Genomic DNA, 27,131 nt, shown 5'->3' on the forward strand with positions numbered 1-27,131 from the left:
AGTTAAGCTCTACGGCTTTACCTAATTGATCAGGGTTTTTCTCGATCTTCCCAACCGAGAGTGAGAAAGTTTGACACACTGTCAAAGCACCCTTGTTTCTAATTTACAGACACATTCTTCAGAAACCAAAAATCTAGATTTATTAATACATTTTTAATTCTTGTGACCAATAGTTTGCAGATAATTGGTATCCTCAATTGTCTTTGTACTCTAACATGTGAATAACAGTGGAATAGTGGTTCCCATATTCAAACTATGCTAAGCTATGCTAGTGCTATTTGATGGTTTGAAGCTATTCAAAGCATCAAATGAAACTAAAGCAGTTTCACATTATTCACACTGTTTCATTATGTGCATGGAGACTGCACCAATAGAAAGTCGTTTGCGCACTAGTAGCAGGAAATAAACATCGTCACCAATTAGCTAAAATAGAGTTTGTGAAAGAACATATATATTAAAAAAAAACATATCTTTAAGGAAGATAGAAGTTAGCAGCTAACAAATTACAGTTAAAACAACAGTCAATATTTGGCCATTTGTTAGCTCATAGGAAACACAACCTACTGCTAATGTTGCTAAGTGTTGGAGCCAAATGAGGTGACTGACCTCCTCAACTCAAAGAAAACTTGGCAGCTAATTTCAGCTACTCAGAAGTTTTTGCAAGGCCTAAGAGAGACAGACCGCAAACAACCCATAGTAATAACTCACCTCACTGGACTTGAGTACTCCAAAGAGTGGATAGAGGAAAGCCGGCACCAGAGCAGCAGCACCCAAGGGAACAGCTTCAGACACCCAATAGACTGCCGTCACCATCAGCACGTACGCGCAGCATGCCTCCTGAAAGCAGGAAACACAACTGTCACCAACCAGATAAGACACAACTTTAAAAACCTGTCTTATAAACAACGGAAAACATGTTTAGGTAGCCTAAACAAAAAAAAACAAAAAAAAACTAAAGCCTTTACCGTTATGCTATGGCAGACAATTTGCTAGCTTGATATGACTGTTAGCAGGTTGTTAAAAGCTCATATGACTGCCAACCATAACTTCTAAAGCTTGCTAATTGACAATATGTTTAGTGTTATCTTTGGTTTTAACATAGGGCAATAAACTGGTTTTGTTAACTCTAAAACTCTAACGCTAAAGCTGAATGCTATCTGAATACTTGTAGGGCGTTATAAATCTTATTTATTCAAGATTTTTAAGTGATATCAGGGACATTCAGTATTTACACACCTAGATAGCAGATGCACTTCAACATAATCTGGGCCACGTTTTGGACTTGAAGCTCAGAAGAGGTACTAGCAGACCTGAATTGGGTGACAGTTTGATTTGTTTGGGCCGGACACGGTCCAAATGTCAAGAACTGGGCCTGGCTTGGATTATGGCCATTGTTGTTGGGGTCAGACTTGACATGACCGTCAGGATTCAGGCCCAACTTTGATCTTTTCTGAGCCCATGTGGAGCCGGGCTGATTTAAGGGTAAAAACTACAAGTAAACCACTTTTAGCGTATATAAGCCACATGCTAATTCAAGATAGCCTACAATGCTAACCATAACAGCATCAATTCATTAGTAGATTATCATTCTATGGTTTTTGTCATATTTCTGTGTTGCAGGGTGTCGAATGGTGTGAAATGTTATCTTGTCAGAAGGTGGTTTATAATGGGTCTATAAATGGGCTGCACACACATTTTCTACCTTTTTTCTAAACTTTTTGTGGGATTTGAGCAAGTGTACGAGTATATCGTCTTCCTCCTTTATTTCCCACACTCACTAAAACACACAACACAAACATTGATGTTGCATTAATCTGGTTATGGTTATATAATATCGACATACCAGCGACTCACACTGCTCTGTTGCAACCCCAGAAGGCTTAGTGACAACAGGCTCTCCAATCTTAAAAACTAAAGAGGAATCTTGTGACATTTTTAAGACCTTATTAAAATGAATAAGACGTTCATGAACCATAGGCCCATTTTAAACCCCAAATGCATAGATATGTCTTTACAGTTGATGTTCTATTTGCAGAAAACACCATATCCAAGATTACCTACCAAGCCTTTTAGAAATGCTTTCACTCCTAATGATCCTAACCATGTTTAATGTAATATGCAGAAAGTGTTTCTTTAACTAAATAGTTCTACACATACGCAGTTTTCTGCTCCTGCCGCATGCTGTGTGAGCTTGTAGTTCTTTTACATAAGAGGAACATTCAGCGTAACATCTTGCCAGTAACGGGTCAGTTAATCTCAAATTAATAAACCCAGACCGGGAGAATTAGCAGCAGGGCTCCAGGATGAAGCATGTCCAGACCTGTTCAGACGTCACAGACGCTCAAACCATGGAGTTCAGAGAAATAATTTAAATATGATAAATCAGCTGTTTGAACAACTGAATACAAATGGGGCCCTTTTTAAGCTTTCCTCTGCCTACTGTTAAAGTAACATTACACTTGAAGTTACAAAACTTTCATTTATTCCTTTCATGTGAAGTGATGGTTAATGAAGTGGTACATATTATTATACAAATGTTCATTTTAAAGTGACATTATTATAAATAAAACCTGGTGACATTTTCATAAAAAAGCATATTTGTCCATAGGAAACAGAAGCCTTTTTCTGATTGTAACGGCGATGTAATGAGGCTCCACTGTAACTATGTCGTTTTATATTCATATTGACTTTTTAAGGCATAAAATTGGTGTCCCAGTCTGTGAAATCACATTGCATTTTGGCGTTGTGAAAGCACGACAGGTGGAGAAACAGTGGATGCTCCACATACACACACACAGCGCTGCTCTCCCTCACTGGCTCACCCCTGTAACTATTACCAGCTCTGATTGCAGTTTTGTTAGCCCCTATTATGCCTCTGTGAAATTCATATCGAAGGAGAGAGGTCACATGGGGGGTAAATATCTCTGTGATGGGGGTTAGTGATGAAGTATATGTAAACTATCGATACAGTTCGTCTGACTGATGATCATCAGATAAAGCAGATCCATTGCTATGCTAACACATTTGTGTAAATGATTACAGCATTGCATTGAGCTTAATGGTTGAATCAGCATTTTAGGAACTGAAATTTGTAAAGTAAAGTAGTCAGAAAGATATAATATTCATGATTCTGAAGTTGGACAATATTATTTTGTGTCAGTCAGCAAAACCACATAACATGTGGTAGCATTAATTACTTGCATGGCAGTCTTCTAGGCTGGGAAAAGGGATAGCTTTAAATGTTGTGTAAAACCATCACTCACCAAAACAACACCATTAGGTTTAAAATAAAGATTAGGTTTGGTTACAAAATGTGACATTAAAGAAGCTTTTACAGAAGGAAGTTAAGTGATGTAACATATGTGACAGAAAATGAGTCAGCTGAAGTGATTCCAACTTGGCGTTCTGTTTAAAAAATGTCTTGAACTCTGGTTACCGTCACACTGTGCAGACCTTTTTCACTGAGCTATCAGAGAGTCCACAAATGTATCATCATCGTCTGGGAATTATACAGATAGGTTATAGGTTTTTATTTTATTTAACCTTTATTCAACCAGGAAAAACTTCAGATTAAATATCTCTTTTAAGGGTGTCTTGGTCAAGACAGACAGCAGCACAATTAACAATTGTTGACTCACACAGAGCAGCTATACATACATACAAATAAAAACATTGTATGTACTGTATGCTTTCATGTCAATTCATAATAATGAATTAGACAAGATCTTAACGTCCCTAAAGCATTGCTGCTTGAAAAAAACCTTAATGAATTGCTTAATTTCAAATCTTCTTTGGGTGTAGCGCACTGAATAAATGCTTGTCACAACCATAAGAATTGTCAAGAGAACAAAGCGATATGGTTTTATCCCACACAGGAAAGTCATAGGATTCATGCTAAGTAATGTAGTGCCAGATGCCTCTATGAGTTCCCTGAAAAAATTCTGGAGGTCTTACAGTGGATTTCACTTGGCAGGGAGAAAAGAGGCATTTCTAGGCAGTAGGCACCGTTGTTGGATTAGGCTGAGCTGAACAGAACAAAGTGTTTGGGTCCATAATGAATTAGGCTCTTGCCAAAGAAAATGTTACAACTCTTTAAATCCCTGCAGGACACACACAGACACAAACATCAGGAGGGAAAAAACGAAATGTCAACAAAAGACGAGCTGATCAAAGGCACAGTCTTGTCAGGACAAAAGTTGTGTTTGCACATTAGCACCGTTTGATTAGCCATTGTTCTAATCAGTCTGTTGGTTTCAACCATTATACAGGAAACAGGAGGCAATCTTGCATCCTGATAATGAGATTAAGTCATTTACTTTTAATCGGTCATTATCAACAAGTATTTACAAGCAAAAACAAGGTTTTAATGACATTACATGTTCTGAATTTAATAAGGGGACGATAGGGGGAATACTCAGCCAGGATACTCAGAGTCAGTCCTGAATGTGTTGTTCTCCATTTGAGATGTGCATGTTGTATTCAGGTGTTAAGAGCAGTCTTTGGACATGTTTGTTGCTCATTGGGAACATGCACCTCAAACTGAGTTTTCACAGCATTTTGCCGGTTTGAAGGTAGCTCTCTCTATCACAGTTGCAAGGTAAATGGTGGCCCACCAATCTGGTTAAAAAAAGGAAGTCACTTACATCAAAAAATGGATTTGGATATCTGGATATGCAGTTTGACAAATGATGGAATTCCTTCTATGGGTGTAGTTATACACCATTGGTTGATTAGGTATTTATTTACAATAGACATAACTTGTGTTCAGCATAGCAATAGCCAAAGAGCTGGAGCTGAGGCAGGCCTTTAGCCACCCCCCAATTATCAATCAAGTCTTAGTTTTAATTTGATCAAAATGGATGAGACAATGAATAATTCCCTAACTGTACAGTGCGTACCAATAAAGATATGAGCATTTATTTCTGCTGTAAAAAAAAATGGGCAAATTTAAACATTGGTGTTAATGGGACCTCCGGGACTTTTGCAGCCAGCCTCAAGTGGACATTCCAGGAACTGCTGTTCTTTTGCACTTCTGCATTGGCTTCATTTTCCAACATCTGAGGTTGATCAGCTTGATTGGAAAGGCCATTAACAAGAGGAAATCAGATGTTGTGTAAAGGAACTGGGAACAGATAGTCCAAAGTAAAAGAGACAAACACTGTTGGAAAATAAACAGAGGTGGTCTGATTCAGCAGTTACTGGTGATAGATTATCCGTCTCAGTTTATCTGAGGATCGTTGCTGAACAAAGACTCAAGCGTCAATCGTTCATCTGTGCACCTTTGTCTTTGTTTTGCAAGTTTAAGTCAAAGTGCCAGGTAAGCAGGAAGTCAAGAACCACCAATCAGCTGATGACCAGACTTTAAACTGTGACGTGTCAACGAGAAGAATTCAATACCTGCTAATGTTCCAGTGGAGGAAAAGCACTGTTTTCTTCCAGGCAGCTCTGATCTGAGGGTTTCCATGTCAGATAAAAACAGGTTAACAAGTTGTGTAACCAGTTATGACTCTTCAGGAGCGATCGCCAATCAATTTTAGTGCACTGCATTTCTCAAGAACAAAAAGGTGAAACTGATACTGGGAAAAGTCAAAGTCGTTTTGACTGCACCTGCACAATGCATTCAGATAAAGTGTTTTTCAAAGGGAGTAAGTGGAAGTCAAAGAGTTAACAGTGGCCCTGACAAGCGTGAACATTTTGGGCTTCTTTTTTTAAGAAAAAAAAAACTAGGCAAAAGTTCACTCGATTTTCTGAGGCAGTAAAGGAATGTGATGCTGGATTGCCCGAGGTGACCTGGACAGTGTTTGTGCAGTGTGACTGTTAGACCTTCATCATCAACACTGCAGAGGTTTAGAGGTTCAAGCTCGAGTAGAGCTCTGTGAAAAGATCACGTCTTTCTTATAACACTGAAGAGATGAGACAAAAATATTGTGCAGGATGGAAAATATCCAATAAACTACTGAACTGCAGACATTTGTAATTCTCTAAACGCTGTAGTAAGACCCTGAATGAAGAATGGGAGCAAAGTAAGAACCACAGAGAAATCTGAATGGACACAAGGTGTACAACGGGTGTAAATATAATGTACACTGTACATTATTTTCAAATAAATGCACCCCCTGATTTAAAAGCTACATTTGCAGTTGAAGTTATACTAAAAACTGGAGGGTTATTTTTCAGCAGTTTCAGTTTCTGATTGCTTGCAGTAAAAATAAATAAAATGAAGGTTGACAATAAAGAAAGTCCCAGAAAAGAGATGAAAGTTTAAGCCACAAATTGAAGAAGACAAACACTATTTAGCGCCGTTATGAAAAAATTGTAATGAATTCTTATTTTACCGTAATGTGAAAAATGACAGTTGTCTACATTAATGCTTTGAAGAATTTATCTGGAGACTATAAAACAGTAATTATTTTAAACGCTATATTAATCATGACTTTCCTGCTTTATATGCAAATTTATTCAGAGCCTCGATCACCTCAAATCATTAAACGATAACAAACCCTGATACAGACTCGCCTCAGAGAAAGGCGAAACACACAATCGGTCATCACGGACCGAAGTGAAGGCTTGATATAAAACGGTTTTATTATGACGCCTGGTGTTCTTCTACAGTTCTGTCGACTATGAGTGAAATATGAGAGCCGCACTGCAGACCCGAGACTCTTTATGAAGTGAAAACAGACAAAAAGTTCAGCGTCAGTCACACACAGATTTATGTCATTCATCGCATGTGGAGATGTACTCTATGCTTTATTCTGGGGCGAGCTTACTTCAAGACTGTCAATTTAGAACATAGTGAACATATATGCCACCTGGAAAAATGTTGCTTTCTGTTTCACTAGGTATGCACATTAATTGAATTTCAATCTCAGATTAAATGAAAGGCTAAACAAACACTTATGTGCTCATGTTAGAGAGTGTGGAAACATCTTGTCTGACTGGTCTTGTTTTTTTTACTGGTGTGCACAATGAGCTGGATGAGCTCAGGTTATTTTGACTTGGCTGCACCAGAGGGTCCAGGGATTGGCCAGGATGACTTGAAATCTGATTGGCCTCCCCAGGTGGCATCAAAAAAAAATACTGAATAAACTATTTGGGCTGCTAGTAGCTGTTCTTCAGTGACCCCTTCAATGGACCTAGATGTGGTTTCAGGATTGTCTTGTCAACTTGAGGATCTAGTTTATCTTCATTACGTGAACACTTTATTCGGCTGAGGGGGTATTTCCTCAAACGCTGAGTGTTTTACAGCTGACAGGCCAATGTCTGAACAGAAGCCCATTGATTGTATCCCTGTTATCTGTGCAGCTTAGGAAATGTGGTTGTATTCAGAAAACACACATTGACTTAAGACTCCTCATTCGGGGAGATAAGCTGAATTCAATGAACCAATCAGCAGAGGGATGGACTTTTAAACAGTGAGATAACACAAACAAGCACACGGTCATTTCAGAGGACATTACATTGAGTTGTACTCGTTTCCTGAGGCCTTATCCATAATCAAAACATGTCTCCCCTTCCACCTGAAGGGAGCACAAATGTGTTTGATAGTTCTACCACAGGAGAAGTCTGGGTTCAACAAAGTCACTGTAATTCATCCTCTATAGACTATGGATAAGTCAGCAACATTTACTGGCACTCCATCCAATTGTTCTTGTGCAATTTCAGTCCAAACCAAAGTGGTGGACTGCTTGCCCTCATTGCCAAAAGTATAGTCACACTGCAAGCTATAATCTTAAAAAAGTAACGGACAGTAAAGTAGCATCTTGGAAACATGTCTTTGTGCCAGGCCTTTTACGTTTGTACGGAGGAAAAATTACATGTGCAATTACATTCGTTCAATATCATGTTCAAAACTCTAATTAAGACATGAAATGCTAGAAGTTAACTTATATCCAAGTGGAAGTGTTAACAAGTTGTAACCATAGAATGTATAAAAAGATGGATGACATGGCTCATAAAAAATGTGACAAAGATGAACTAAACAGTTATTGAACTTCCCCTAACTGTGAGTGTGTGCTTCAAAAGTCAGCGCCTGTCATTGGGTGTTTTGGCGTCACTTTTGCACAACAGGAGGATGTGGAGACATATCGTCCATCTTCATACGATCGATAGTTATAGCTTACAATTCCCACTACCTGTGTTTGTGAAAATATTTGATATTCAGGGCATCATGTTACATAGTAGCCAGTGCGAGCAAACACATTTATGGTTGACTGTTGGCAAGGGCTGCTTATTGTCCAAATTGTGTCAATACATGTGACATGGCTCATACACACAGGGTCCAAAATGTTCTACAAATCTACTTTGTATCCATGAATATTTCTTGCTGGGGTCTGATCTACAGCTTGAACAGGCGACTTGTAATTTAAAAGGGATGCAAAATGGCACAATCGTGACACATTAATGAGCACTCAGCATATCTGTTATTGTCCCTTGAATTTTTTGCAGGTCACTCTCCCGCTCTTTCTGACCCGGCATGACCGCATCCAACAGATGTTCTGTCTTTCTGCAGCTGGACACAGTACCACTCCAAGCACACACACACACACACACACACACACACACACAAACTGATACACACACACACACTTTGAACCCACCACATTCTAGACTCAGTCTGGGGTCTCTGGTGTCATAAGGAAGCTGCATGTGGGCTAAAATCCAGCGTGCTGGCTGGTTGATTACATAACTTAATTGCCTGGATTGTTTCTTTCTTTTTCTCTGTTGTGAAGTTTTGGTACTTTTGTTCTTTCTTGGCCTCATCCTGCGCCACCTACTCCAGCCAAACACCCGCCGGCCCTGACATAACAGCAAGGCTCCTGGGCCACGATGTGATTGGTGGCTGAGGGCTCACATAACAGACGATTTGAATATTAATGAAAAACACACACAGCTATGAGACAGAGGAGCTCATTCATAACACATAAACACAAACACCTGTCACAACCTGTACCGCTGTTGTCTGAGATGTGGTTGTAAAGCAAAGTGTTTTGGAGGAAAAAACATGGCTGAACGTTCATATTCATAATGTGTCGGTGAACATGTGACTGCACATGTATTCATCAGAATACCAAAACAACAGCTCACCTTTTACTGTTTAATTCACTGAGCTTAAATTCCCAATCCAAGTCCCTACACACTGTGGCCTTAAATGTTCTAGTTTGTGGCAAATAAACATTATATAAATAAAAATATATGATACATAAATGAATATGTTGTTATTTTTAAGGAGTATTGACTAACATGCCTTCATAGGCATAGGACAGCTTCACAGCTGAAGATCTTAAAAGATGAGTGAAAGGATACAGATGTTCATTTAATGTAGCACATCTGCAAACTAAAATGTCTAAATACCACCAAAAATGTGTGAACAGCCAAAAAAATAATGAAGTTGAGCTACGTCACCCTTAATTACTACAAAAAAATCTGGATTTTACTCAACTTCTACTTCATTACAATTTTACTCAAATGATGACTTTTGATTGAGAATCAACTAGCTGCAGAATGTCAATGCATTAAGAGCACTTACTACTGCTCTGCAGGTGTTTTCTAACACAGCAGTTTTTTAACCCTTTCTCAGGTTGAATCTGCCGCAAAAAACATTTCTAGTCTTGCTTTTACATCATTAGTACTCCATTCACACGCTGGTGGTGTAGCAGTTGGAGTTATTTGGTGGTTCAGTGTGTTGCCAGAGGACAAACACAAGGAAGTTTTTTTTTTTTTTTATGTGGTTTTGGAAGTGCATTGCCAAAGCCACCAGCAGGCTATTTAACACTGTGGCAGTGCTGGATCAGACTCTAGAAAGGCTTTGAGGACAGCTGCATTGTGAACATCCTTCTGAGTTTTTGAAAGATCGGAGAAGTTTTTGTTTTTCAAGAAAATCAAACATTAAGTGCTGTGACTCTGATTTAATGGTATTATAAGACTGATACTGCTCATCCTCATACTTGAGCCTGATCTCAGTCGAGCTTTTCTCAAGATATGACACAGCAGCACACGCTTTCCATAGGATGTCACTTCAACAAGGAGCATGTTGACAATCCAGGGAGTTTATGCTCATTCCTGACATTAAACCAGACAAATCTCACAGGTGTGAGCCTCATGAAACATGATCCTGACTTAATTCTAAAACCCCAAACACAACTCTTTTTGAATCAAGACACAACAGACAAACTTCAGCCATTGAACCAAGACATTTAAACAAGAATCAATTCAGTTTGGATTGAAAACTAAAGGTAACAAGAATAAAACCTTTAAAAACTCTTAATCATTGTAATCATCTCGTCTTCAAGCCTCTGTGTCTCGGTCACATTGAGCAACAACTTCTGAACAGATTTATTCAGTGTGATGTTGTTTCCCATGTTCTTTCACATCTCAGAGACTTGAAACAAGCTGAGCCGGCAATATGAGACAGATTTTGTTCTTTTCAGTGTCTCTTACAGAAAACTATCAAACTGAGTGTGAGTGTCATGTTGTTCACTCTTTCTCTCTCTTACTGATCTCCATCTCATCAACATGTCACGACATCTCCTCTCCACACACACATCTCAGCTGATGACCGGGACAAGCACTCATCAGAACAGAGGACAAAGTGCTTTTGATTGATTCCCTCTCTCTCTCTCTCTCTCACACACACACACACACACACACACACACACACACACACACACACACACACACACACACACACACACACACACACACACTACAAATCCCATCAGGAAACTGCAGCCATTGAAACAACAAGGAGGAACAACAACACATCATGTGGATGGTTTTTGTCTACAAGTGTCTCGGATTTCTTGAAGGTAATTATCATGTTGCCATTTTTGAATTGCTTGAATAAAATCATTGTTGTAAGGAGTTATTAAAGATGGCTCTTTAATATATGTTTTACTTTTTGCTGACAAAGCTCTGCAAGCCTGTCGCTTGAAGCAACTGTAATGATCTTGTAAAACTTAGTGCTAATCAGGAAGCAACTTATTGTGGTTTTATCTTACAAATGATACTTAAATCTCCTAAATCATGACATTGCATGTTAATTTAAATCTATGTTACACAATACGGAAATGTTGGTGACTTTAATGACTTGATTTTCTATACAAAGTCTGAAAATCCATCTTTAGGTTACTTTAACTTTATTTCTTTAAGTAAGGATCTGCCCTTAAATTCCATCGTATCCTCTGGCTGTGCTCTTATTCCAAAATATGACTTTCTGCCAAAGGTTAACTTTCTGTTCCATTTCTTTGTCTAAAAAAGAATGGTGTTATGTTCTTGTACTCACGCTGGTGGGGTGGATGAGCGGTAGGGGAAGCAGGGACAGGGGGATGAACACCACAAGGATCAGCTTCCTCGCCCTCCACAGCTTCCTGATCAGATCCATCCTGGCTGCGGCCTCTAGCCTCATGGGGGACCCGGAGCTCTGGGTCGGATCGGTCACTATTCAGCAGAACCGCTTGTGAAAGTCACAAACCGGCTGACGGGGAAAGTCTCTGAGAGCCAGCGAGCGCTGAGGGCTGGAGGAAGGTCTCCTGGGAGCGCGTAAAGTTCTGTTTCGGCTGTGCGCTTTAACGCACAGAAGGTGGATGGTGACCGGATCTGAGTGCGTCTCTTAGAGAGGTGAGTCAACTCGGCTGAAGTTGCTTCTCAGAACCTGAGTTTAACTTCCCCCTCGTGTAACCTTCGTGCCATGCACTTCAGATGAAGCCCCTCTGCTCCTGCTCTTTGTGTGTCTGATGCTGTTCGGAGCATCAGGTGAGGCTGCTGGCAAATTTATTAGCCTTGATAGGTATGCTAATGAACCACGACTTTGCCCCACCCTCTGTGGTTGTGATTCGGCCAATCAGGGGTGAGTAAAAGTTTACACAAGTACAAGAGTGTGCGCCTGCTCATGCAAAGGCTTTGTGCAGTGAAAAAAATCAATACAACTTTACTCAAGAATGTATTAGCCAAGGAGATACTGTTGTGATGAAGTTATAGATTTGAATAGAAAGGGGAATTAACGGTACGTAAATTGTAAGAGTATTTATTTTATTTTATTTGTCAATTTTATTTCATAAAAACAATAAAGTTAAGAAAAACAAACAACAACATAAAATCTCAAATTTTGAATGAAAAGGAGCAGAAAGAAGATTATGAATGAATGTATGGCTATGAAAAATAAGACAACGTTTATTAGTTGAGAAGTAAGCATGACATGATATAACAGATACAAAGATAATGTGGGGGAAAAACAATGTTGATAAGTTCAGTTTGACGGAATAATATTCAATTCATAACATTATGAGTTAAAAGTTTGGATTAGTTCTACTCCCTTTTCACAATAAAGTATTCAGTCACATAGTTCTGGGAGGGAATCCTGTGCAAATCACCAAGCGTACAAATTGAATCACAAAAACCTTCAGTCTATGATTACATCTCTGGGACCAGGTTGGAAAAAATGTAAGGCTGCAGTCAGATACTGCCCTCTAGAGGATTCACTTAGTCACTGCAAGCAGGTGCTTTCCTCTGAAAGGAACCTCGTGAGGGAAAACCATAACGGTCACACAGTCAACATGTATGTGTGTATGAATCTGGATAATAACACATTTAAACAACTTTGCAGAAAACAAAACAAATATTTTCATGCTGCTGCCTTTTAACTCATTTCAATTACAAAAAAAAGTGTAGCATATTACATTTCTTTTTCACTTCTCTAGCAGGTTTTTTGGATTTATTTTCAGCCGAATGTGGAGTGAACAGGAGGCCAATGCAGGAAGGCCAGGATTGATTTTCAGTGGTCCTGTTTTATGAAAACAGTGTTGAGCAGCAGCAGCACTTGCAGCACTAATTGCAGTGTAAAGGTGAGATATACCTGCACAGAGGGTGATGCAGAAGTCCAAAGTGGGACACAAAAAAATAATGTAAACCCATGAGGAAAGACTTTTAAATACACACACAAAAAAAAAGAAGAAATGAGATTAAGCTAAAAATGGAAGCAGAGGCAGTTTTTATTTACAGAATATAGTGCACATGTGCCTGCAGGTAGGGCAGCATATAAAAAGTTGATTAATAAACAATTAAAATAATTAATTAATAAAAGTAAAAAGATCAAATTAAAATAGTCATTGAGAGAGCACGGCGGAAAACACAAGTCATACTTGGGCAGAAATTCAACAAATTGAGAGAATCAAAGGAAAATGATTTTAAAGTCTGAACACTGGACCAGCCTCCTGAACAAGACTGCGTTGAGACTTGAGACACTGAAAGACAGCGTGTCAACAGGGACAAAATAAAAAGAAAGCACTGAAAAGCACAAACTGGGCTTCACAAGTTTTAGGTCCAGGTGTTGCTGAGCTGCAACTGAGCTGCAGATTGCCGCTGCCTCTTTGAGTGTCAGTCTCTTTCACTGTACTGTGTAATGACTTTACATTCACGTAGCTCCTCTGACTGTTCATCTCTTGCCGGACTCGTCTGCGATAGCGCGGCTGGACCTGTTGTACCTCTCTCCCCTGTAGAAGTCAACTCCAGCTCGGTGTCCTGGTTATTTTCCTCCTCCAGGGGGAGACAGAAGTTAGTAGGATTTCTCTGAAAGGCCAAAATATTATTCTGTTACACTTCTATGCCATTCTAAAATTTCAAATTTAAATGAGGGGCCAAGGACCGCTGACATTGACACTACTGCAGGCCCACTCTGATGTTTAAGCTCTTTACTCTGTTTTTAAGGCAGGGACAAACAATTCCTCCACCGTGATCAAAGTAAGGGGATTGAGAGTGTCCTAACTTCTTATCAAAGAATGGCTTTAAGTTTGTGTTTGTCTTGGTGTGTACCAGATTGCTTTCCTCCAGTGCCATCATAATGGACGCCACCACCAGGTTAACCAGCACGAACTGGGCCATGATGACGAAGCTGATGAAGTATATCGGGGCGACCCACGACAGGTAGCTTGGACAGGCATTGACATTGACAGGACATTCCCTCAACGTGTCCTGAAAAAAAAAAAAAACACAGAGCAAGAGTCAGGGCTCAGGCACAGGGACTACATGTATTTGTTCACAACAGAGGCCGTTTATCCTCTACTGGATGGGTCACTTAAAGAAAGAAAAAAACATTTGGGGGACCCACTTCTTCACCACTACACTACTTTCCCAGCGGGGGCCCTCCATCCAGGTTTTATCAGCATCATGTCATAAATAATCTGACACCATATGATAGAGGGCAGACAATGTCTCAACATGTCTCTCTGTCTCAACATGTCTGGTCTTTACATATTTGGTTATGGGATGGATATAGCTGGGTGCCTACCTTGAGGAACCCGCTCCAATTGTCGCCTGTGCACACCTGGTAGAGTGTGAGGAGAGCTCTGCCGAAATTCTTAAAGTTGGTGTGTTCGTTCAGACCCAGGCACGGAAAATCATCGCTGCATTCTGTTAAACACAGAAGGATTAAGACATTCTTCAGAGAGGTGTTTGAGTTAGCACATGATTCATATCCCAAAATGTTATTATTCACTTAGCAGCCGCTTATCCAAAGCAAAGAGAGTAAGTACAACACTAATCCCATTCATACAACGCCACCGAAGCAGGGGGAGCAATGCAGGGTTAAGTGTTTTGCCCGAGGACACATTGGACATGTAGCTTAGCTGGGGATCGAATCTACCAACTGAGCCACAGCCGCCCCAGTTGTCCCAGTTAAACTAAGGCTGGACTCAAAGTCACGCTGAAAATCGCTGTGATGATTAGGTGTTCTTTTGAAAGTGTTTAAGCAGAGTATTTCAATTCTCTTTGCAGTAAGCTGGTGTGTGAATGTGTGACTTACTCAGCTGTCCAAACAGCTCCACTCCTAGCGCAGCATAGATGAAAAAAAAAAAGCTGAAGAGCAGACAGATGTTTCCAACCTGGAAATTCAAATGCAGGTTAGATTTCCTGAATAAAAACACTACAATGTAGATCCTGTGAATCCTCAACCAGAGGATATGTACCTCAACCATTAGGATTTTTTATTTTAGACAGGCAGTAGTTAGAGACATTTTAGCTAAGGGTTTTTAATTTGTCACTGTTATTAGCATGCTCTGGTTTGCATATTTCGATCCTGTAGTATATCTGTCATTGGCTAGTTTTTGCACACTCACCTGACGACAGTTCATGTGTTTAAAAGAGAAATGATTAGAAAAAGCAAACTAAAAATACACCTTAAAAAATCCAACTGTGTGTGTGTGTGTGTGTGTGTGTGTGTGTGTGTGTGTGTGTGTGTGTGTGTGTGTGTGTGTGTGTGTGTGTGTGTGTGTGTGTGTGTGTGTGTGTTTACCTGTGACAGAGTCTTCATGATTGTTTTCAGCAGAACTCTTATCCTTTTTGCCTTCAGCACTAAAGAGACACAGCAGTAGATACAGTATGAATAACATGCACACAGATATATATTCATGACAAGGAAGTGTGGACAACAGGAACGTGAGGAATACAAAGGAAATCCTTCCTGCTTATTATCCCATATGCCCTTTTGTGAATTAAATATCACTCTGCTATCTGTCTCATGGGAAGGCTTTAAAGTGAGTATACCTTGCGCCAGTCTGAGCACCCTGCAGATCCTCAAGATGTTGGGATTGATTGGAAAATTTGCTGACATTTTCATCTGGTTGAAAAGGATGCTTATGATGGAAATAAAGACTATCCCGACATCTATCAGATTCCATCTGAACAGAAACATGCAACAGGGTTACACTTTAGGAAGGAACAATATCCAACGTGCACATCATTTCATTAATTGAGCATCTTACTTGTCGTTCATGAACCTCAGAGCACCAAATGCCACGAGCTTCAGGAGGACCTCGGCGATAAAGATGGCGGTGAACACGTAGAAGGAGTACTCTGAGAATGCACTTATGTACTGAAAACACAGACACAGGTTTGTTTATGACTTCAGTCAATTGTTCAATTCACACTTTTCTTGTTTTTACATTGGAAAACTGTGTGTGTGTGTGTGTGTGTGTGTGTGTGTGTGTGTGAGATAAAATTACCCAAGGTTGATTATAGTGTTCGACACCCATCACCATGACACATAAGAATATGATGAAGGTCACAAACAGGTCCAGGATGCGGCTGGTACACAGAGTGTGGATGGACTGACGCAGTTTACAGTAGTTGCTGTAATATGGAATCTTCTCAGGTTCTGAAACATCAAACACACATACAATCAGATGATGATGAAGGGGGGGGGGGGGGGGGGGTTAGCCAGGCATCTTTTGATGTGAGTATCTTTTCACTCACATAACTAACCAAAGAGTGTATAAAACACAAACATCTTCTCAGTGATGTCACCTATTGGTTTTGGAAAAGGTGTTTTAAAGCCAAAACGATGGCGGTCACAATATTGCAAATGCAATTGATCAAAATACTTTTGATCAATTGAAAAAAAAAAAGGGAAAGATATGGAGATGAGGTGATGAAACTGCTGCAATGCATCCACATAGTAAGCTCAGCAATGCCACTAATTGTGCAAATATCTGAATAACTCTGGCTTTGTAAAAATCCAAACAGACAAGTATTATCACAATTGACCCCCTGTGTGAGCCAATAAAGAAATTAGCTATAACAATTTATTTTGATTTTTGATCCAGGCTGTAAACATGTTAATTGCCGGTGTGTAAAAATTGGCATTTTAACATGGGGCCTAATGGGGATTCCTTGGCAATTGCAGCCAGCCTCCAGTGGGCACTCAAGAGGTTGCTGCTTGGCAGAAACACAAGTTTAGCCATTTTCCAACAATATGACCAAGCCTGAATGTACAGTATGTTGTCACAAGTAACGTGTATCATCATTTGCAGCACAGGTTGCCAAACACAAAAATATACATGTATCACAAGGTTAAATGAACAAGACTGTTCTAGTAGTTCAAATGTAGCGCTTGTACCATTCAGCTGACTTCTTATCGCAGCGACCCAGGTTCATATTCAGCAAGGGTGCTTTGTACTTCCTGTCATCTGCCTACAAAGTATAAATACTGGAAGTAACCACTATCATACAGCCAACTAGTTTGTCAGCGGCCTTTTTTCGGATTTTGGTTGTCCATTTTTTCCACTCCAAAAGTGACCAGATTTGGGTACAAAGGTGGCACTAGAGGAGCTAATTTTGCCGGTTGCTTGTTCATTGTACCATTGTATTCCCCGTAGAATGAGATTCTACTTGAGGTGGTTGCTGACAGCCATTTATGTAATATATATTTTTTCTTAATCCCTGAGGGAAATTCTGGTTTAAATTCTGTTATTGAGAAACACATAGGCCCACATGACCCATGAAGATGAATTAGAGTGAGGCTGCTACACACTCATTGCAATTAACAATGTAGCTAATTACCCTCTTCAAGTAACACCCCGCCCCCCCCCCCCCCCCCCCCCCCCACCCCACCCCCCCACCCCCCCCCCCCATAGAGCTATCACTAAGCTTTCTTACCCATGCATCGGTCTTCTCCTGATCCCTGTTTCAACAACTCATTTCTTTGCTCCTGCTGACAGTGGTGGAAAGTCTCGACCATCACACCGATAAACATGTCAAGGAGGAAGAAGCTCATGATCATGAAGGCGATGAAAAACAGAAGCATCCATTCGTTACTGTCCCTCACAGGCTGAAAGAAAAAGAGACGTAAGATGATAGTTCCTTTTGTGTGAGAAACAAAATAACAGATTTATTACACTGCTGTCTTCAGAGTGCAAATCGATGGGCTTTCCGTATCTTTCTCTGTACAATGACAGAAATGCTTTCACTAACTCTGTGGATTTTGTTTTCATTCACCTCACACTTGATTTAAATGTCTTCTGGAAAAATGATCTTGGTCATTCCTAGCTTGATTGTCTGTGGGAATTTTACAGTTAAACCAACGCAGGCAGCTAATTCAAACAGAAGACCTACATGTGACTTGTGTGGGAGTGCAGCCGTGGAAAAGGCAGGTGATATATGAGGAGTTGTGTTTAAACAAAGATGGAGCTTTTAGAAGACATATCATGCAGTGGTTGTAAGTTTATAGCTCCTTTGCTCACAGATCACCTTAACATTTGCTCTAACCATCTTCAAATGCACTTAATAGTTTTAATCTTTGGCTCTATTTTACCAACAGTTCCAAGCAGGAAGTAGTTTAAATATGATCTGCACCTCAAACAAACAATGAAACTTCCCTCAGATGCTAAGAAATTAGCATCAAGTTAAAACAGTCTGAAGTCAGACAAGCTGAAGGCAAAAAAAAAATACCTGTTTGTTTACTCCCACAGCATCCAGTCCATCATACATGATGTTCACCCAGCCGTCCTTAGAGTACATGACAAACAAGGACATCAGAGCCTGAAGGGAAACATGAAAACAATGTTAAGTCAACAAAAGACATTTTCTTCTTCTCAACAAGATCTATTAAGATTCAATACCCTGAAATATAATTTGATATTTTCAAAGGACAGTGAAATGATGAATCTGTCGTTCTGTACCTGAGGCAAGTTGTCAAAGTTAAACCTCTTTCGTGTCCAGTAATAGCCGGCTTCCAGACATTCACTCTTAGTGGTGATGTTTCTTATGTCCTCACCCCAGCAGGAGAAGAACTTCCCTTTGAACAACTGAAGTGTTTTTTTTAGAGAGGAAGATAGAAAGTCTGAAGTGTTATTTGTTCACTGTACTGAACTCGAAACAGAAGTTCTTAAGTAACAACTGGCCACAGAGCCATGTGAGTTTGTGTTACCTGCACTCCGAGGATACCGAAGAAAAAGAAGGAGGCACAGCAAATGAGAACGATGTTCCCGATGGGTTTAACCGAGGCGATCAGAGCTTCCACAGCCAGCTTTAGTTTGGGAGCTCGCTTGATCACCCTGGAAAACACAAACACCAACTCAAGTGTTTATCAGCACCAGCACGTGTACCTACAGACACACACTTAGGAAGAATATGAGAAGTAAAAATGGTGAAGAATGTACCTCAGTGGACGAAGTGTGCGGAGCAAGCGGAAAACCTTGAGGATGCTAAACATGTGGGTGTTCCCCGTGTTGACCAGAGACACAAAGATGTCGACATAAGACAAAATCACCAACAAACCATCCATGATGTTCCACGTAGACTGACAGTAGCAGTCCTTCCCAAAGAACACACCCAGAGCCAGAACCTGGTGATACAGCAAGAAAAATATCAAATGATATCAAACAAAGTTATTCTTCAAACACTCCAGATAGCAGCGGAAGAATCTGAGCAACACGAATTGATTTATATAGAAATTGCCTAAGATGATAAAGTTTCACAATTATATGACATCTGTCTGCACCAATCACACTGACTTTTATAGGTCACATATTATATTCCTTTTTAACCAGTTAAATGAAGTCTCAGCTCCTCAAAACATGTCTGTGAAGTTGCTTGTTAAAAATTTTTTTTGCATGTCTACAAACCCCTCTATTTCAGAACAGGCTGTTTCCGTGTCTGTAGCTTTAAAGGTAAGTGAGCCGGGTTCGACCACGCCCCTTTCTGGAAGGGCTTGGGTGGCTCTGGCTTTCTCGCCCCATGCCCGATTGTTAACAGTGAGATGGTGGATTCAGAGGTCACCCTGGGGGAGGGGTTACTGCCCTTTGTGATGTCACAAAGAGTAAATCTCCAAACAGCATGTCGGAGCACATGTTTTCTGAAAGGATGGAGACAATGGACTTTTCTCATAATTTTGGGGGTTTGTCCACAGGCCAGGGACACATATTGGTGTTAAAAGATGGTAAAGGCAGTAGCTCAGTCTGTAGGGACTGTAGGTGCGGTGCGGACCAAATCTCGAAGTTGGTCTGGTAGCTGGAGAGGTGCCAGATCACTTCCTGAGCATTGTCGAGGTGCCCTGAACCCCCCCCCCCCCCCCCCCCCCCTCCACCATCAGCCCCTGCCACACGCCCCTGCCTGTGACTGAGAGGCGACCAGTCCAGGGTGTACCCTCTTGCCCAATGACAGCTGGGATGGGGAAATGATGTTCATACTAATTTCAGTTCATATTAACCATATGCCTCTACAGTAAAAAAAAAAAAAAAGAAAAGAAAAAAGGTGCTAACCTTGAAAAGCATCTCAACCAGGAACACACCAGAGAAGACGTAGAGGGACATATTGAGGATCAATCGCTCCTAAAGGTCAGAGATTAAAAAAATCATTTTCAGCCTGCATACATTTTGTATTACTTAATCATACTCATGTTACATAGTATGCATTTCATGAAATACAAGTCATCTAGCGTTACACAGTGTACATGTGTGCATGACTTTAGACTTTAGACTTCATTGTAACCATGGGGAAATTCCTCTTTACATGTCAGTCTGTAATAGCCTCACAATTTATAACTAAATATGAGGATGCCGTGTGGAAGAGGACATGCTAGATAAGCATTACCATGAAAGGGTGTGACATGAAAACTCTTCAGAGATTGACTGTATGCCTAAAGGTTTACTCTCCACTTGGGCACAGGTAATTGTAGGTTATATATCCAGTCGGTGTGTCTCACCGTGCTTTTAGGGTCTATTCCAGGCCTATCCATAGCAATGGTGACACAGCTTAGAAGAATGAAGATCAGGATCACGTGGTCGAACAAGCTGTGAGAGATAACGCACTGGAAAATCTTACGGAACCTAAAAAACAAACGAGTCATCGTCACTTGAACATTAGAGGACAATTTCCGAAACTACAAGAAGTCGTATTTCTATTTTATTTTTCTTTCACTGGAGACCACTCTCATATGATCCAGTTTAAATGGCTCTAAACCAAAACTATGATTGCTTGAACCGTTATTTTGCTTCTTTTTTTTTTTTGCAACATGAACTCACGCTTCCATCTTTCATTAACGTGTAAATCTGTCGCTAAGAAACATCCGCAGCTTTGAAACCGGAGTTTTTAGATAATAGTGAAAATTGTTGTTTATGTGGGTTTAGACATGCCTGTTCTTTGAAGAAAACACATAGAATGACCAGTCCTCATGCTCTTTGCACCAACAGAGGACTTTCTGGATCAAGGCTGGATATCTCTGCGGGGATGGATAGTTACACAAAAGTTCCCTCATTTATTCCAAAGTATGAAAAAGACAGCAACACTGAACATTGTGAGTAAAGCAGCAACATATTTCTGAGAATAAGAGCAAAGTAAATAATGTGTATGACTGTCTGCTGCATTGTTCTGTGTATAGCTTTGTTAAGTCAAATCCAGGATTGACTCTCAGTTTAGCCCCAATCCTGATTTTAAAACGTAGCATTTTTTGGATCTTACATTGTCCTTTGTGAGAGGGTCTTCTCCAGGGGCAGGGGTAATCCCAGTGAGTTTACTGGGCCCAGAGCCAGAGCCGGCGCTTGTCGAGCCCTGGAACAACGGTGAACAGAGTTTAATGTCGGACAGTGGCGTTGGCCGAGCAGATTCAACACCTTGACAAACGTACACTTTCTTCATCGTAATCTGTCTGTGGGGAGTCATTCTCAGGGGATTCGCTGCACATTTCCTGGAAGCTCTGAACCACGATGCCCACAAGGACATTCAGCAGAACGTGCTTTCCCGTCATAATGAGTGCAACAAAGTAGAGTGTGGCCCATGCGGATGTAGTCGCCATGGCATTGTAGAGCACCAGATTCCAGTCCTCCTGAGTCAAAATCTGCATTGATAGAAGTGTTAGAGAAATACATCGAGGCACAGTCGGCATGCTGAAAGAATACAATGAAGGAACCGACCTGAAACACGGTAACCATGGACCAGTAAAGGTCGTCAAAGTTTTTCCTGTCGGTGATGATTTCTCCATGCTTTGTCATGAACTTAAATTTACCACCAAACAGGAGCATACCCAGTATACTGCAGAGGAACAAGGACTGTCAGAATCATTTAACCAGACACAGCTCATTATTGTTAATCATGATGTAGAACAGCATTTGGTTTTTACTGTCTTCAAACAGACTAACATGGAGGAGGGATTTGGGTTCATTTTGGTGTGTACATGCCTAAAGATGAAGATGAAAAACAGCAGAAGAATGCAGAGCCCTGCTGCCCTTTCAATCGTCTTCTTCAGCACTAGCAGCTGTCTCTTCAGGTAAGGCAGGAAGTGAAGGAGCCGGACAAACCGCAGCAGACGCAAAGACCGAAGAACTGACAGCTTGCCTTGAGCTTTACCAATGACCTCCCACAAACTGAAAAAAAAGGAAATACATTTGCCTGATAAGTCGTTGTGTCGTGCATTATACAACACCCCAAAAACATTTTTATTCTACATCAAACTGAAGAGGCTTAGGCTTCCCTTTATTAAGATGTATAACAAGCTGTGTGATAGGTTGAATCTGTAGCTCTTCTGTGCTAAAATGTCTCCCAGGGGAAGTAGTTAAAGTACTAATAACACACTGATAGTTCCCCACTACACTCGTCCCATGTCCAGAGTCTACAGTCCTCAAAGTGGGCAGCCCGGGTTCAAATCTGACCTTTGGCTCCTTTTCTGCATGTCATTCCCCACTCTCTCTCTCTCTCCCTGATTTCTGACTAAAACAATCTAAAGTGTAATTCATTTTTATTGACGTCATTATTGACTGAAGTGGAATAAAATGTTTTGAGTTTTCGCTGACTACAATTAGACTAAAACTATAAAAGGTAAAAATGTGACTTAAACTAATACGCTTTTTCGTCTATGACTATGACGGTCGTACGCTGTAAAATGACAACCAGATTTAGAACAGATTTTTGAGTAAGGGCCGAATTTCAGTCCAATCGCCCGGCGTCAGTCATACAGTGTACACTGAGTCACGCCCATCAATTATAACTCGATCAGCTGCTTCCGACTGATGGGAGGATTTTCTGGCATGTTTGATGTTTTGGTTGTACGATTGCACAAAATCACACAGTGAGAGCTGCACCACAAGCCTTTTCCCAAACACTTTCATATCTGATTGTGCCTGCAGGAAAAACTGACTCGCCCTGGCAACTACACCTTTTCTACTATCGCATAGTGCATGCCGGGCTTAAGACTTAGTCTAAATCTAAAATAGCTGGATAACACAGGAGTAAAGAAAGTGTCAGTTTTTCACTAATCAAGTGTGAATGACTTTGGTGTCTTTAATGGATAAAACAGCTCCCTCCCTGTGTTCCACATTATCACATTCAAACGAATTGGATTCATGTTACCTGATGATGACAAGGGAAAAGTCAAAGACGTTGTTTCGATCCTTGAAGTACTCAAACTTGAGAGCCAGCAGCTTTATGATCATCTCCACAAGAAAAATGATGGTGAAGATGATGTTACTGATGCCTAACATATGTGTTAACTCCTTAGGCTGTTGGAAAGTAAGGATAATATTAGTGCCTTCCTCGTCTTCCAAACATAAATGCAGTTTCTTTTATATGTGCTGAACATCCGAAATACGTCCTGAATCAAAGGCAAAGACTGAGGCATCCCTCGCTGCTATCATTCATCTTACCCATCTGACATTTCTAGAAGCCCAGAATAGACAGATAGTAAGCACACTACAATAATGAACTCCTCACCTGCTCATGGTGCTCTATAGCCAAGGCGAGGATACTGAGCACCACAGCAAACATGATCAGTCGGTCGAACAGTGTACTTGCAACAGTCCTCTTCAGGATTTTCAAGCAGGGTGTCCAGACCACATCCTGAAAGTGAAGGCAGTCAGTGAAGTGACCCCTTATAAGTGATGCAAGAGGTGGTGTTACAGATGTTTCACTATGGTCTCACCAAGGTGTTTCTCTTTCTGTCGCTGCTATCAGGGCCCACCCTGTGGCTTCTATTGGTGAAAGGAAAAAGAATATAAATTAATATATAAAAATAAATAATTTTCAGGTTAAGACATGCTGTTATGTATCTCTGTGTCCATGTTTGTTAGCTTTAGAATGACTCTTATAGGAAGTGGCTACCAACATTTTTTGGTTTAATTATGAGGCATTTATATATATATTTTCAAATAAATAATTTAATCACAAAAACATCAACATGTTTCATATGCTTCCTCATGGCATAATTATAATTTGGGACCAGTCTCTCAGACCAAAACAATACTCCCTCAGCGGGGAGTATTTTTGACCGAGCAAAGTCTTTTCTTTGGTTCAGAAATGTTGGTTCTCCTGCAATTGTACTCCCCAACAAGCCACTCCACTCCGCCATTATGCCCCTCACACAGTCTCCCTGAGTAGGAGAAGTCGTCTCTCTTCCCCAACGGTTGCACAGGGAGGGGTTAGTGTAAAAAAGTATGAAACATGTTTGAGCCTCTGAGTGACACATAAAGGAGCTGAAGAAAGTGTCATCTCGTCAGTGTGAACAAACCCAGAGGAGGTTTGACTTAACTCTCTTTTTAGAAAGTCATTACTTAACAGTATATTCAGGTTGGATATATATGATATAAGTTGTTACTTATACCTATACAGTAACTGACCTGTTGATTTTGGAGAAGGTCCTCTCCACCAAGCACATCAACTCTTCAAATATCTGTGTTATGGTAACAGTGCCAGCGTGTGGCTCTTCGGTCTTCCTCTCCATGTTCTCGGAGAATTTGGTGGCGATGACGACTGCGCACACATTCATCATAATGAAAGAGCCCATCTGGTTGGGTAACAGAAGCATGTTTGCATGTAAGTGATTCTTCCCTCAATTTGCTGGGATTTGACTTTGACAGAGATTTGACAACAACATGGTTAAATGTTGAGGCCGTCAACTGAATGGTCAAATATGACAAGCGATCACTTACAATGGTGACAAATATGAAGAACAGACAATTCCAGAATGAGTGGGCATCCATTACAAAAAACATGATCTCTGCCCATCCTTCCAGTGTAACAACCTGGAAACAAGGAGAGACAGAAGAATAACATTCAAATATAATTATCATGCTATACACTCTTAGTTTAAAACATTGTCCATTATTAGACAGTAAAGCAAAGATTCTCTCTAGAATTTTTACATTTCTCTGGAAATCTTAAAAGAATTGGTTTTTTTAACAGGTGTGAAATATTTCTTTGTTGGGGCAGGTGAGGCTTACTTTCCCAGACTTTGAAAACCTCTGCTTTATGATAGATTATACATAGACAGAATATAAATGAGGATGATGGCAAGAACATCAGGACTTGAGTGTCTTCAGAAATCCACAAAGAACCATACAGTATATGCTTGACACATGCATATTTTTTGGCATGACACATATTGTCTTGGTTCTGAAATTCTAAAACTCAGAATGTTATACTCCCTGTTTTCATCTTTATTCTCACAAACAGAACATTGACTTTATTAATTGACACACATATTAAGCCCTCCTTACCTGGAATATGGCTATCCAGGAGAAGCCAATGTTGTCAAAATTGATGGCTCCCATGTACGGGTTGTCCGCCCCGGGCCGACAGACGTTGTAGTACTGGTTCCAGTTGACACAGTTGTCTGCATTTACTGCTGAACGATGGTGGGGAGCAGCCAAGGAGCAGGTCTCTCCGTCCACTTTGTAAGCTGGGATATCACTACAGCGCTGCATCCCGCCTTTGTTGTCAGGCGAACAGATGAAGGGGTACATTTCACCAAGCTTGGAGAGGTAGTATGGACTCAGGGATACGTTGTACTCTCTAAATTGAAAAATAAAGATAATAGCTCAAAAACTGTTTATATAAAGCTGGTAAGTAATCATAGGTCACATCACAAGAGGCAACATCAATCATATCATTGAAGTAATAATTAGCCAGTTAATAATTTGATTGACAGAATGTGAACTGGTGACAATAATGATCAATGAATTGTTACATATATAGTTCATATACAAACACCAGGAATTTTCTTGTTGAAGCTTCAATGTAAATATTTGCTGTATTTCTATTTCATATTATTATTAATATTCTGGACTGTTATTAAATACCTGGAGGCCTTTTTTTAGCCGATACTTCTGAAAGTATTCAAAATGTAAACACTTGAAGAAAAGAAAGAAAGATATCCTTACGTAGGAATGTCCTCTCCCAGGAAGCAGCGGTTTCGCAGCTGCCCGCCCCAAAGCTGGACTCCCACAACTGCAAAGATGTGGATGACCAGCATATTGAGGAAGAGAACATTTCCCAGCATTGGCAGGGTGTCCACGAGCACTGCCACCAAAACTTGCATACCTACAAAAAAAAAAAAAAAAAAAAAAAGAAGACAACAATGAATGTTTTGAGGGAAAAAAAACATGCTGATGATTGGATGTTTGGGATGAATACCATCAGGGCCCTGTGTGAATAATTTGAGGACCATTGAGGAGTGCTAAGTAGTTTTTCAGATGTTCAAATATTGACTTACCCTGTATCCTACCAAACAGTCGCATCGGCCTGAGAGATTGAAATAATTGCAATCGGTAGCCGTAGTGGGCCAGAACAAAATCCATCGCTCTGAAGGGACAGTTACATATACAAAATTAAAATGTGCACACATTCTTATGATGATTATGAACACACGAGAGGCTGGTGGCTCAAAAATATATTGTTTGGAATTCCTTCTATTACATATTACATATTACATGTATGTTCAGGCAAAAATCCAAATTGCTTTGTTTCTCCAATTTAAAGCTAGGAGCACTTCTGCATTTGTGTTTGAATGATTGTAGATAATGTATTTAACCCTGGAGTAACAAAGACATTTCACATGATTTCTAGAGTTAACTACAGATGAACGAGAAAATAGAGATATTTATGAGCAAGGGACAGAAGCGTTGGATACTTACTCTCCACAATTGATGAAGCAATCAAACTTGTTCCAATTGCTGCACAGATAGCCAGGGATCCCCATGGCCACCATCCTGATGACCATTTCCAACAAGAACAACGCAAATATAGCCACCTCAAAAACCTGGTCATACACATAGAAAAAGAGAACACTTGTAGATACAGCAACAACAAACATGGTTGTGCCCACATACGTTCACAGGGTAAAGGTTTGCTTTTCTACAACTTCACTTTATTTCTAACTTTTACTGATAAATTGAAATAATAATTGAAAGGTCATCAAATACGTTATATTGCCGGTTCCCCCTAGAGGTCACACTTACCTCCAGGTAGATGCTGTGTTCTTCATGCGGTTTGTACATGCACAGAGTCACACAGGTGAGCAGGACCATCAGAATGGACATATAATCCATCCATGTGCATGTACAGGTTAAGTCCAAAACAGACAGAGTAGATCACAT

At 40.3% G+C, this 27,131-nt stretch overlaps 2 protein-coding genes across 2 annotated transcripts in view; both read right to left on the reverse strand.

Annotated features, from left to right (window-relative positions):
* Window positions 1-11,731, reverse strand: part of slc13a4 (solute carrier family 13 member 4) — a 28,055-nt gene extending 16,324 nt beyond the window's left edge. Inside the window, exons 1-2 of the mRNA XM_061030268.1 lie at window positions 11,285-11,731; window positions 709-837 (exon numbers count right to left, since the gene is read on the reverse strand). Coding sequence (XP_060886251.1) covers window positions 709-837; window positions 11,285-11,407 — 252 coding nt within the window. The 5' untranslated portion in view covers window positions 11,408-11,731. The remainder of the gene's footprint in view (window positions 1-708; window positions 838-11,284) is intronic.
* A 1,241-nt stretch (window positions 11,732-12,972) lies between these two features.
* LOC132956785 (voltage-dependent T-type calcium channel subunit alpha-1H-like) lies at window positions 12,973-27,062 on the reverse strand. Its single transcript, XM_061030414.1, has 30 exons — window positions 26,994-27,062; window positions 26,670-26,794; window positions 26,249-26,337; window positions 25,917-26,076; window positions 25,254-25,548; window positions 24,687-24,779; window positions 24,375-24,541; window positions 23,681-23,729; window positions 23,473-23,598; window positions 23,113-23,261; window positions 21,945-22,130; window positions 21,681-21,798; window positions 21,395-21,604; window positions 21,229-21,318; window positions 20,904-20,989; window positions 20,474-20,597; window positions 20,031-20,099; window positions 18,930-19,114; window positions 18,698-18,824; window positions 18,450-18,575; window positions 18,220-18,309; window positions 17,428-17,599; window positions 15,996-16,147; window positions 15,756-15,865; window positions 15,538-15,671; window positions 15,287-15,345; window positions 14,798-14,876; window positions 14,285-14,406; window positions 13,810-13,968; window positions 12,973-13,566 (listed from the first exon to the last, which is right to left on the reverse strand). Exons 1-30 carry the CDS (start codon window positions 27,060-27,062, stop codon window positions 13,375-13,377), a joined length of 3,912 nt encoding a protein of 1,303 aa, XP_060886397.1. The 3' UTR covers window positions 12,973-13,374.
* Window positions 27,063-27,131: the final 69 nt, after the last annotated feature.

Source organism: Labrus mixtus, chromosome 22, assembly GCF_963584025.1.
Source record: "Labrus mixtus chromosome 22, fLabMix1.1, whole genome shotgun sequence".
Taxonomy (NCBI): domain Eukaryota; kingdom Metazoa; phylum Chordata; class Actinopteri; order Labriformes; family Labridae; genus Labrus; species Labrus mixtus.

Bases quoted from the DNA above. Each gene is read 5' to 3' on its own strand.
- LOC132956785 (XM_061030414.1), bottom strand. From the start codon at position 27,062: ATGGTCCTGCTCACCTGTGTGACTCTGTGCATGTACAAACCGCATGAA. The intron at 21,319-21,394 runs GTACGTTTGTCA...CCGTTGTTCCAG, and splicing joins CAGATTACGATGAAGAAAGT to GGCTCGACAAGCGCCGGCTC. The intron at 19,115-20,030 runs GTTAGCACCTTT...CTGTATCACCAG, and splicing joins TGGTTGAGATGCTTTTCAAG to GTTCTGGCTCTGGGTGTGTT.